Raw genomic sequence first — 12,045 nt, 5'->3', positions numbered from 1 at the left:
TGAACCCTGAAGCATGTGGCTGCCTACTGGCTAGTGCTGCACGTTGATGTGAGCCCCTAGGGTTCTCCGGTCACGTCTCGTCGCTTCACCACTGACCTGACAAATATTTTTGTCCTCCTGCCCTGCACAAGTTTTCTTTCCCCCACGTCTGTATATTTATTAATTATCCCGTCACTCAGATTCAGATTGCCCTCCACACGTGCATCTCCTGCCACAGTGTCGCACAACTCTACTCCTACTACGGTTTGCAGTAATTTGTTGGAGTAATTTCACAGTAGCTGAAGAAGTTTAGGTTAAACCCGCAGTAAACTTAAGAATTTAAAGGCTGATTTTGAGCAGGAGAGTTTGGAGGGCACGTAATCTGTATCGCTTGCTTGCTGCAGTGGCAAAGTTGTACGGCTCGAGATGCAGTAAACATTCAGGCCTGTTTTTTCGCTTCCAACATCGAGACAGGCATGCAAAAACTTTGCACCACTGACCCACTTCTTCGACCTGCTTTATTAGGGGTTGCTTAGAGTGAGAAAATATTTGGAAAAGTGTCACGTCAAATATTTAGTCAGATGTCAAAAGTGTTTTTGATACGAATGAAAAAATAAAACAGCGAGACAAATTTTTTGAGCCTAATTAATCCGTTATTAACACATATTGGTTACTGTAGAACTTATGGCTAATCATGGACTAATTAGACTCAAAAGATTCGTCTCAAGATTTCTTCCATAAATGCGCAATTAGTTTTTTTTCATCTATGTTTAATGCTTTATTTAGATGTTCAAAAATTCGATATGATGTTTTTAGAAAAAATTGGGAACTAAACAAAGCCTAAGGCTCCTTTGATTCAAAGAAAACTTATAGAAATTTTAGAGGATTTCATTTTTATAGGAATTTTTCCTACAAAGCCCTTTGAATATAAGGAACCTATAAAAATCCTATGAAATTCCTATAGAATTCTCCTTCCCATACAAGTTTTGGAGGAAATTTAGCAAGAGGTAAAATCTTATGGAAAAAATACTTTATGTCTTTATCTCTTCTCAAATTGACTAGATTTATTTTACATCGCTTTAAAATCATGAAAATCAATATATAAATACTTATTTTATGATATAAAATTTGAATGCTATAAACTTTGAATGTTGTATATATTTATACTTTTAGAACGGAGAAAATACTTGATTGATTATTTTGCTAATGATACATTTCATTTTACGTGTCCCATTAGCTTAGACCCATAAGCATTTTTGAACGGGCCGTCGTTGATTATCCAAACAAATATCCATTATATACAAAAGAAGAATACAAACAATTTCCTAGTAATATATTATAATGTTTGTTTTTAGACATTTTAATATTATTTTTTTAAAATAAACCGCCTATAATTTACTTCTAGATCCACATCATCTGACCGCGCTATCCTCTATGGACTATGGCTAGCAAAATAACACTATCATGTTATATTATGTTAGCGTGAAAGTGTTTATGGCCACATTGGTGTAGCCGGCATGACAAAACTCATGTCACAGCAGTCTAGTTGCCATGATCAAATATTGTATTTTTTTTAAAAAAAGTTTTAGATCAATTCCTTTTTGGAAATAGATACCAAAACGGCACTAGAAATTAAAAAAAAAAATCAAGATATAGTGAATGCTTCTGAACTTTGATGTTTGCTCCTAAATCCAAACACACTGCAACAAAAGAATAGGAACCGTACTCCATTAGCACAGAAACAAAACCAGTAGATTAGTTTTCACAAAACAGGGAAGAAAAGGTCCAACCAAATCAGCACTAAGCGAGCCTTAATTTATCACCTTAAATAACCCCACCACCACTAACCGCACTATAATAACTCTATAGGATACAATACAAATCCCACGAAAATCAAAGTCCACTAACATCCCACTCCCCCTTCCAAGCTTCTTGTCTCCTCGCCCTCGGCCTCAGCCTTCTCCTCCCCCCCAACTCAACTCCCACGCCATCTCGCCACACCGAATCAGAGCAAGCACGCCGTCCATTAATGGAGTACGAGCGCATCCACGAACCCCCGCTCCAACGTCAGGTGAGTACCATCTCTTCTCCCCGCGATTCCCGTGTGAATTTGCTCTTTCTTGCTGGATCTTTTCCTGCCTGCACTGCAGCCGCTCTTGTTCTTGTTCTTGTTCTGGGCTCCGAGCTCTCTTCTCCAATGTCTCCTCCCGATTTTTATGGCTGGAGATTTGGTCATGGTGGCCGGGTGTTTTATGCGGTTTAACTGAATTCGGCCTTAGAGCCATTCATGTTGCTTCGAATTGGGTAAATTTTGCTCGATTCCTTCGTCTTGGAGTAGTGCTGTTCGGGGTAAAAAGGTTGGTGTTCTTCGTTTTGTTTGTCCTTGCTGATGTTTGGCCTTTGTAATGATTACCACTTCTTGGAAAAGCAGGCATGCCTGCCATTGCTGAACTCGATGCGCTTCCTCATCGATTGGTCGGGGTTATTGCCGTTGAAAGATTCCCTGCAGTGCTCCTTTTCGTTTCTTCCATTCCCCTCTCGAATTCGCCTTGACATTTTTGGTCGGCGCTGTAATTTGTGTGTGGCCAGGTCTGGAGAACGATCGAATTCGGCGCGCGCATTTTGCTGAAAAGTTGCGGCTTTTGGCCTGTTTGATGCTTTACCGGAGCACTGCTCTCTGTCAGTTTTGTCTCAAATTCTGTGATGCTTTCTGTGCCGTGGCTTTAAATGTTTTGGCTTTTGGTATGGAGGGGATTGGGATAGGTCGGCGTGTCTCAGCGCACACTTCACTAAAAAGTTTGGATCTTTTTGTCCATTCTGTTGTGATTCCATCAAATTCGGCAATTTTAGCAGTTAAATTTGCATCATTTACTCTATTTCACCTATTTGACAGTTTCTTTCAGCTTCGCTAAATCTTTCCTTGTTTCCTACCTCTGCTCCAGTCGGGTGGATTCTCCCCAGCTAAGCTACGAGCAATGCTTCTCGGACTAGAGAAAAATCAGCACAGCGTGGAGGACACATCACCTGAGGCCAACGACTCCGGCGAGCTCGACGACCGGAGTAAGGCCACTGCCCGAGCAATTATCATCCTAACTGCTGTAGGAGTACTTGTACAGCTAAAAAAACACTCTCATTTCACGGATTTACTAAATGGTAATCGCGTCAACAGGGAGCATGGAATGCTCTACCTCCACTGAATTGTCGAGCAACAGTGGCCACAGATCAAGAAACCGAGCTCAGGACGACGACAGCTTTGACTCCGAGAGTAGCTCGTCGGCCCCAACGACGGTGAAGAGGTCGGCGGCGGTGGCCGCCTTGCTGCCGCCGTTCTCTAGGCCGACGCCGTCGAAGTGGGACGATGCAGAGAAGTGGATTTCTAGCCCCACGGCAAACCGCACTGGCCGTGTGGGGGGTGCAGCAGCTGGGGCTGCGCCAAAGAAGTCGGCGCTGGCATTTCCTGAGCATGTAAGCCGGCCTCCGGCCGTTGCCAAGGTGGTTGCTGAGGTCCCCATCAACACTGGAGCCTTGGTAAAGAACTCAGTAGTCTCAGTTGGTAAGCAAGAAACTTCACCATGCCTTTTGATTTTGTGTTTATTCTTATACATCTGTAATTGACAAGGGTTGAGGATTTGTGGTGTGACCAAGAAGTGATAAATGCTGTTCTAGTGACTTGTGAGAGCCACATCTGTGGTTGGTATGACTTGAATTTCAGACTATCTCTGCCTGCACTTTAGGTGTTGAAATCAGCATTTTGCCTGATTGTTGTGATGTAGCCTGTTAGGTTGAAGCAATGTATTGTTTTGGAGTGTTAGGTAGGCAAATTTGAAGTGGAGCAGAGCGAATTGCTGGTTTGATACTGCAAATAGGAGGCATATTATTCATTTGCAAATTTGTTAGATACGCTTTGATAAAGCAGACAGGTCCATCTGTTTTCATTAGATAAACTTGCTTATAAGTCCATGTGCCTTACGCACTACTCCGAACCCATTGAGATGAATAGTTCCAGTATAATGGGCGAATGCATACTTCAGGAATACTTGATCCTTGACTTGCTAGACTTTACATTTCAAATATCTCTGGCTTATACGTCTTAGACAACAGAAATTACTTTTTTTCCTTCTTCTGTGCGTCCTTTTGTAAAATTCAGTACGCCATTGACAGCAATCTCCTTTTATATTCTTCTTTTTGCAGCTCTTGCACACTCTAATTCATTTACTCCTGCACAAAGTGCTTCGATAATCGATGAACCTGCCCCTGCAGTTCGGTCTGTATCGATGAGAGACACGGGCACAGAAATGACTCCAATTGCCAGCCAGGAGCCCTCTCGGACTGGGACTCCTATTATAGCTTCTAGCCCAATCTCCTCTCGGACACCAACTCCACAGCGTAATGCAGAAGTCAGTATCGGTGACTTTGGTTCAAGCAAGATGGAAATGTCTGAGGAGGAGCTACAAATGAATACCAGAAAGGAAATCATGGATCTTGGCCAACGGCTAGGAAAGACAACTATAGCTGCATGGGCAAGCAAGGAAGAGAAATCTGCTACAACTTTCGCAAAGATCAGAACTGATAAGTCTGTCGAAATTGACAGACAGACTCGTGCTGCGGATTGGGAGGAGGCAGAGAAAGCAAAATATCTTGCAAGGTACATTTGCTCATTCTTGGTTATTTTCTAACAGATACTCCCTCTGTTATAAGATGTCTTGAACATACCTAAATTCATCTAGAACATACGTACGTAACGTTCGTTCAAATTCATTAGTATCTATACGAATCTATGGAAAGTCAACATCTTATAACCTAAAATGAAGGCAATACTTAAACTAGTGAGATTGTCATATGGTAATACTCAAATCAGTGTTAAATAGGGAAACCTGGAAGCTTGAATTGTTAATTTTAAGAACAATCAGGGTGGTCCATTTCATAGAAATATACACACGGCAAGGAAGTGAAAATTTTTATTGATAGGCTTACATGATGAATTTGCACATTAGTGAAATATATTTATGATCTGCATATTCCCCCCTGACACCATGTTTGCACTCTTTTTCCTCCATTCATGCAATTCTAGGTTTCAGAGGGAAGAGGTAAAGATCCAAGCTTGGGAAAATCACCAGAAAGCAAAAATTGAAGCTGAAATGAAGAGGATAGAGGTAGACCTTTTGATCCTCTTTGCTTATTTTGATGGTGATAATCTGTACTCCCACGTCCAAAAAGAAACATATACTGGTAGCCAGGAATTGTTTCTTTTCTGGAACGGAGCGATTACGCTGCAGTCTTGAATTAGCAATCCCGTATATACAGCTCCCAGTTGTAATCAGTGGATAAAATCGCTTCAGTAACTAGTAAAAATAATTAGACTTTGGAGCAAAGGGTTAGGCAGATTATATATCACTAGCACTACCGAGTGTCTTATTCTGCATTCGAACTGGACTGTTTAGCTCATGACACATGCATCCAAACTCAGAGAGCTGAACAGAAGCCTAAGAAGCTTCAGGTAATTCCAATCTCTGAGACTGACAGTCCCCTGCCTCACTGAACTGCAGGCAAAGATAGAGATAAAGCGAGCTCGCGAGCAGGACAGGCTCTCGAGCAAGCTGGCCGCTGCAAGGCACAGAGCGGAGGCGAAGAGGGAGGCCGCGGAGGCGAGGAAGAACCAGGAGGCGGCAAGAACGGAAGAGCAGGCTGCGCAGATCCGGAAAACTGGGCACTTACCTTCCTCGATCTCCTGCTGGTGCTGGTGCCTGTGATTCTCCATCCTCTGCCATGATCATCTGTGATCTGGGGCTGGAAGAAAAGAGAAATACTGCTCCTTGCACGACCATGTAAAATATATGCTACTGGTTCATCTTTCAGTAAGAAATGCCAATGTGTCGCCATTTTTGTCTTTGTCGATTTTACTGATGGATCATGGCGTATCTTGTTTGCTTCGATTGTGGAGTGTAAATTTGGCAACTTTAAAAAGCTTCGTCTTTTACCTGCAAAAAAAAAGTGCGAACCCTCGTCCATGTGCATCTCATCCGACGGCTCGTGGTCGCCAGATGCCACATCCGACGGATGCGAATAAGCCCAGCGCGCCATGAAAGGAGACGGTAGAAACGCACAAGTCCTTTCCTGTATAAAAGACTCTTTCAATTCAAATCTGCAATGGCTGGATCCACTGGTCCTCTCCCTCTTCGCGCGCCATAAAAGGCGAGGAAATCGCAGCGCCGCGACCGCCAATCCCTAACAGCTCGCTCCCAGTCGATCTCCTCCTCTCCTTGATCTGGGTTAGCGGTGGGGGAAATCCATCGATCGAGAGAACGAGGTGAGGTCGGTAGTATCATCCACCGATCGATCAATGGAGGCGGCGCCGTCGGCGTCGGCGGAGGAGAGGCACCGGATCGAGCGGGTGGCGCGGTTCGTGGCGCGGGACCGGGACGGCGACATGGCGGAGGCGCTGCTGCTCCGGCTGCTCAAGATCACCCGCAACGGCCGGCGCTGGGGCTTCCTCGACCCCGACCACCCCCTCCACCCATACTACCTCCAGCAGAAGGTCTCCGAGCAGTGCCGCATCCTCCGCCCGCGCCCCGTCGGCGCCGCCGCCGGCGGCGGTCGCTGATACATCCATGGAACACATCCATGGGCCAATGGCATGCAGCAGATGAGATCACGTCCATGGAACACATCCTGCATGCAGACGCTTCGCCCACGCAGACACCACCACTCCTTCCTCTCGTCCCCTGAGGATTTATTATTTTAATCATGTACTTATTTTTTTAGGATCTTGTCAATCAACATTAATGACCCATGAGATTTTGTCTTAAGATTATAGAGAAGCTAGGGATTGCCACCACTTTATTTTTGCATGAAGCTAGATAATTTACGTAGAGTTAGATTTAATATGCAACTATGAAATTCTATTTACCTAGATATCACTATAGCTACCTCTAAATATATTTAAATTTCATGTATAACTCTTAATTTATTTGGATTTCATTCGTAACTCTTTATTTATTTGGATGCCATATTACAACTCTTCAATTATATTTATATAGGTTTAGATTTTGTATACAACTCATTTCTATTTCTATAGATATAACTATAGTATGTATATAATTGTATCCATTAATCTATACTATTATAATCTGAACCACAGTGATCTAAACATGGTGCCTTCTTTAAAGCTATCTTTATAATATAACTAGGGGATTGCTCTGCGTAGTTTAGATAATTTACGTAGAGTTAAATTTAGGGTTAATTAGATCCATGCCATTATAAATTTGCTAGTTTTAAAATATACCATTACAATTTGACTAATGTAAAGATGACATTATAATTTCAGAAGTATTAGAAATATGCCACTCCATACCCTTTCGGTGTATTTTTTTTAAAAATTAGACCATATTATCCATCTGCTATTTACTGCGCTTGGCATGTGCAAGGGTAATTTGGTCCAAAAATGACATATCTAAAATGGTTCTAAAATTATAGTAGCATCTTTACAATTAGTCGAATTGTAATGACATATTTCAAAACGGACAAATTTATAATGGCATGGATCTAATTAACCCTTAAATTTAACATATAACTCTTAAATATTATTTTTATATAAATACAACTATACACATAAGTATATTTGAATTGCATATATAACTCTTAACATCTCTGTCTATAATTTTTAGATATCATATACAACTTTAGATTCTATTTTTATAGGTTTGGATTTCATACATACATAACTCATAGTCGTATCCTTTTTACAAATATATCCATCAATTTATACTATTATAATCTAGACATGTTGTGATCTAACAATTGAAATCATTCTCTTTTCTTCTTGATTAACGTGATAATTTCAACCTTTCAAGTTATAGATAGATAAACACTAAAATTGATTATTACTACTTGATACTAATTCGAACTTTATTTTTGAAATATTAGGAGTAAAAATTTGGATATTCATAGATGAAGAATAACCAACACCATCGTCCAACGTGTTTACTAATAAATAAAATAATAAAAAACGACAATAGCCTTATTTTCCGAATATTCTAAAAAGGAATTTGGACATCTTTCAATGAGATTCAATGAAAATTGAGAAATATTATTATACATTTTTTTACCTCTTTCTATAAGATTCAATAAAATTTAGAAATCCTTTAATAAAATTGATTTGCTTATGTGTGACTTGTTAGTTTTTCAGGGTTAAAATATGAAATTTAAAAATAATCACTAGTTTTTCTATATGGTTACAAGGAGATTAAGAAAAACAATGAACCGTACTAATAACATAAATAAGGTTTTTCTAGAAAGAAGAATATTTCTTCCAAACATATTGAAATAATATGATTCAACGTCAGAGTTGCCTTCTCTTTAAAGATATGTTTTATTATACGAATGCTAATAAATTTAGACACGTAAATAAAACTTGACGTGCATGTGAGTGACATGAGCTGCTAGTAACGGCTCTGAATCAAGTGAAACACTACTGCTCCATCAGCGAGACGAGACTAATTATCACTAGCCTCGTAATGCACAGATTTGAGGCATGTTCTTGATGTCGCATGTGAGAGACATAAATGGGCCTAATCTTGTCGGCCCAGCACAGCAACGCAAAAAAACCCCCAAAACAGAGAGCGGGCCGTCCCTAGTAAGATGGGCCTCAATCATCCCGAGTGGGCCTCATCTAGTAGGCCCACTAGCGGCACCGGCCCAGCGAAACCGACCGGGCCGCCGTGCACCACCTGCTACGTGTGTTGCGTGGGAGAGACCGAACCGAAACCGTCTCCGCATCGCTGCGGGTGTGCGTGTGTTCGTCGGGGCTTCTCTCTCTCTCGCCGTCGCTCTCCGCCTTTCTCCACCGCCCACCCAGACCGGACGCCGCGCACCACCCGGGCCTCACCTCCTCCTCCCCCTCGTCGGGAAGGGGACGTGGTCGCCGCGGTAAGCTTCGTAAGCTCTTCGATCCCCTCCCGCCTCTAATCCATTCCGCGGTTTCTCCGATTCGATCCCGTCCGGGCCTTGCATGCCCCTGTGCTCACTGCTCTTCGGCTGTAATCGCAAATTTTGGTGCGGCTCGGGAGTGCGCGGATGCGTGTGAGCTTAGGGATTACGTTTCCTGTGCGCGATTAGGGTGGCGTACTGGTGTATCAGCCGCTGAAATGTCGCAATCTCCATGGGATTTTGGCGCACGTACGTACATGTGTGTGGTCTTGGTAGGGTTGACGATATCATTATCAAGTAATCACGGTTTAGACAGGGACGGAGGGAGATAAAGCGCGAAAGAAGCAGTCATGTCCTGATGGGCCATTAGATTAGAGACCGTCTTTTTCTATCGATTTGTTTAATATCCCGTGGGTCCCGATCACTCCAAACTCCACAGGGCTTGATTCCGACGGCGCTGAAGACTCTCTGTTGCTTAGTTCTCTCTAATCCAGTTGTTTATTAGTCCTACTTCACTTTTCATTTTTGGGTGTGAATTGTGGAACGTTTCTGGTTCTAATTTGGTTTCTCGTACAGATGGATCCTTTGGAATTGGACGGTGACTCGCAGAAATCCAACAATAAGCCCAAATGTACTATCTTCTTGCCATTGTTTAATTGGTCTTGGACACGTAGTATTGCGTAACGTTTTTTTTTAATTGTTCATGGGTTTGATAATCTATTTTATATGCAGATTCTAAGTTTACGCAACAGGAGCTTCCAGCGTGCAAGCCACTACTAACTCCTGGAATTGTAACTTGCCCATTCACCAATTTTGCTATTTTCAAATATATATGTCCTACTACCTATGAGAGTTGTGTCTTGTGTGATGATATGCGATAATACATAGGTGGTTGCTGCCTTCTTGCTGATTGGCATCATATTTGTCCCAATTGGACTTGCATCTCTATCTGCATCGCAGGAGGTAAATGCAAATTTGTGTGGCCAGGTGGTTGTTGTCTGTTGTTTTTTTTATGGTGCATTTGTCTGTTCTGTAACTTTGGTACAATGTAGATTGTCGAACTGGTGGATAGATATGACACAAACTGTGTGCCCATGAGTGACAAGGTTGGGTTCATACAGAACACAAAAACTGACAAGACATGCACAAGAACATTAACTGTGAGTATGGAATGAAATATGAAATAACTTTGCTTGTTACTTGTCATGTTTGGCCTATTGCTCTATGTCATTAAGATGCAGTTTTCCATCTCCTAGAAATTTGCATTAAAATGTTCTTGCCAAAGAAAAAAAAAACTGTGCTTAATTATCTTCTTGTTGTATGCATTAGGTGCCTAAACATATGAAGAGCCCAATCCAGATATATTACCAGATCGGTGACTTCTATCAAAACCATCGACGGTAATTCTGGCATCATATGCTTCACAATTACTTCCTTTTTTATTCCCAGTCCAGGATTTAGAAGAAATATGGAATTATCTATATCTTTACCTTGTGATCCCTAAATTCAATGCATTCTTACTGGACATTGTTTGAATTGAATTATGTGTACTCATTTCAATCTGGCATTAGCATACACATTATGTTGACTTTGGGAGCATCCTGTCTTCATGAATTGTGCTGATATAATGTGACCAATTGTTGCCTTCTTTTCCCAGGTATGTGAAAAGTCGAAGCGATAAACAGTTGCGGTATAAGAATGCTGTGCACTTGACAAAAGATTGTGATCCTGAAGGTAATACTGTTGATGGTGCTCCGATTGTTCCATGTGGCCTTATAGCTTGGAGCATGTTCAATGATACGTATAAAATTTCGGTGAACAAGAAGGCCATTGAAGTGAATAAAAAGGACATAGCCTGGAAGAGTGACAAGACTAGTAAATTTGGCAGTGATATTTATCCAAGTAATTTTCAGAAGGGCAGTCTTATAGGTGGTGCTAAACTAAATGAGAGCATACCAGTATGTGTTTTTCCCTTATCTACAACATGGCATATTTCGTTATCTTTATTTCATACATTTTCATCTCATTGGCATTTTCTCTTTCATGTCTTTGCTGTCATTAATTTAGTTAAGCGAGCAAGAAGACCTCATTGTTTGGATGAGAACCGCTGCACTCCCAACTTTCAGAAAGCTCTATGGTAGAATTGAGACAGATATCATGGCAAATGATCAAGTAACAGTGATTATACAAAATAACTATAACACATATAGTTTTGGAGGGTCAAAAGCTTTGGTCCTTTCAACAACTTCTTGGATTGGAGGCAAAAATAACTTCATCGGTGTTGCATATCTGACTATAGGAGTCCTATGCATTTTCCTTGCAGTGGGCTTCGTTGTTCTTCTCTACATGGTTAAGCCAAGGTATGCCATGTTGTTGTTGTCTTGATGGCATAATGTGCTAGCTACTATATGGTACTGCACACCGCCCCACATGCATGTTTTGAGGCTTACCTCCCTCTCACATGACCCCTTCACGGGGAGCCTGCTATTCTGTTACTTCAATGCAATTTTACCGGATTATGTAATTGAAACACTTCGTGACTTTAGCTAATGTTGGTATGAAAATGCTTTAAAGAACTATATTTATTTCAACGTTGACTTACAGTAGTAAACCTGAGCTCTAGAGACCAGCGTTATTCAATGTGCAGCATTAACATGGCTGATAATGCTAAACATACCATATTTGTTTTGTTTTTTGGAAGAATCAGTAGATGTTTGTAAATTCTAAATTCTAAATGTTGCATTAATAAAATCATCCTTGATTCTTTTCAGGACTCTTGGCGATCCCTCGTACTTGTCATGGAATAGAGATACCCCGGACCATCCAAACTAATAGACTGGAATTTCTTTTCTGATATATAAATTTAATAAAGGAGCATTTCAATGGGTAAAAATGTGAAATTCCTCTACTTGAATCTACGGATGATGTTACCATTCCTATTTAACATGTTTGTGATAGGTCCATAGCCATCAGAATACATGAGACAGTGTAGTCTGTTGACTCCAATTTTACTTGACAAGAACAGGAGTTCAACTTATTTCTGACTATATATTAACCAAAAGCTGAACTATAGTATCAAATATTTATATTTCTCATTATTTCAGTGCCTGCTTTCATAGTTTCCTATCTGTGTCACACAAC

At 41.1% G+C, this 12,045-nt stretch overlaps 2 protein-coding genes across 3 annotated transcripts; both read left to right on the top strand.

Moving 5' to 3' along the window:
• Window positions 1–1,866: 1,866 nt before the first annotated feature.
• On the top strand, window positions 1,867–5,866 carry LOC102718154. Its single transcript, XM_006649227.3, has 6 exons — window positions 1,867–2,050; window positions 2,922–3,039; window positions 3,149–3,532; window positions 4,171–4,624; window positions 5,051–5,132; window positions 5,526–5,866. The coding sequence occupies exons 1-6, from the start codon at window positions 2,009–2,011 to the stop codon at window positions 5,727–5,729; spliced, it is 1,284 nt and encodes a 427-aa protein (XP_006649290.1). The 5' UTR covers window positions 1,867–2,008; the 3' UTR covers window positions 5,730–5,866.
• A 2,899-nt stretch (window positions 5,867–8,765) lies between these two features.
• Window positions 8,766–11,999, top strand: LOC102716111 (ALA-interacting subunit 5-like). Of its 2 annotated transcripts, none has more exons than XM_015834842.2 (9): window positions 8,766–8,904; window positions 9,481–9,535; window positions 9,637–9,695; window positions 9,793–9,867; window positions 9,957–10,064; window positions 10,234–10,304; window positions 10,562–10,862; window positions 10,972–11,264; window positions 11,676–11,999. In XM_015834842.2, the coding sequence occupies exons 2-9, from the start codon at window positions 9,481–9,483 to the stop codon at window positions 11,734–11,736; spliced, it is 1,023 nt and encodes a 340-aa protein (XP_015690328.1). In that variant the 5' UTR covers window positions 8,766–8,904; the 3' UTR covers window positions 11,737–11,999. The 2 variants fall into 2 exon arrangements, with proteins under 2 accessions (XP_015690328.1, XP_015690329.1); XM_015834843.2 differs by having other exon boundaries at window positions 8,766–8,913.
• The last annotated feature ends 46 nt before the right edge of the window (window positions 12,000–12,045 follow it).

Source organism: Oryza brachyantha, chromosome 3 (assembly GCF_000231095.2).
Source record: "Oryza brachyantha chromosome 3, ObraRS2, whole genome shotgun sequence".
Lineage (NCBI taxonomy): Eukaryota > Viridiplantae > Streptophyta > Magnoliopsida > Poales > Poaceae > Oryza > Oryza brachyantha.
This window is presented reverse-complemented; position numbering and strand designations above follow the sequence as displayed.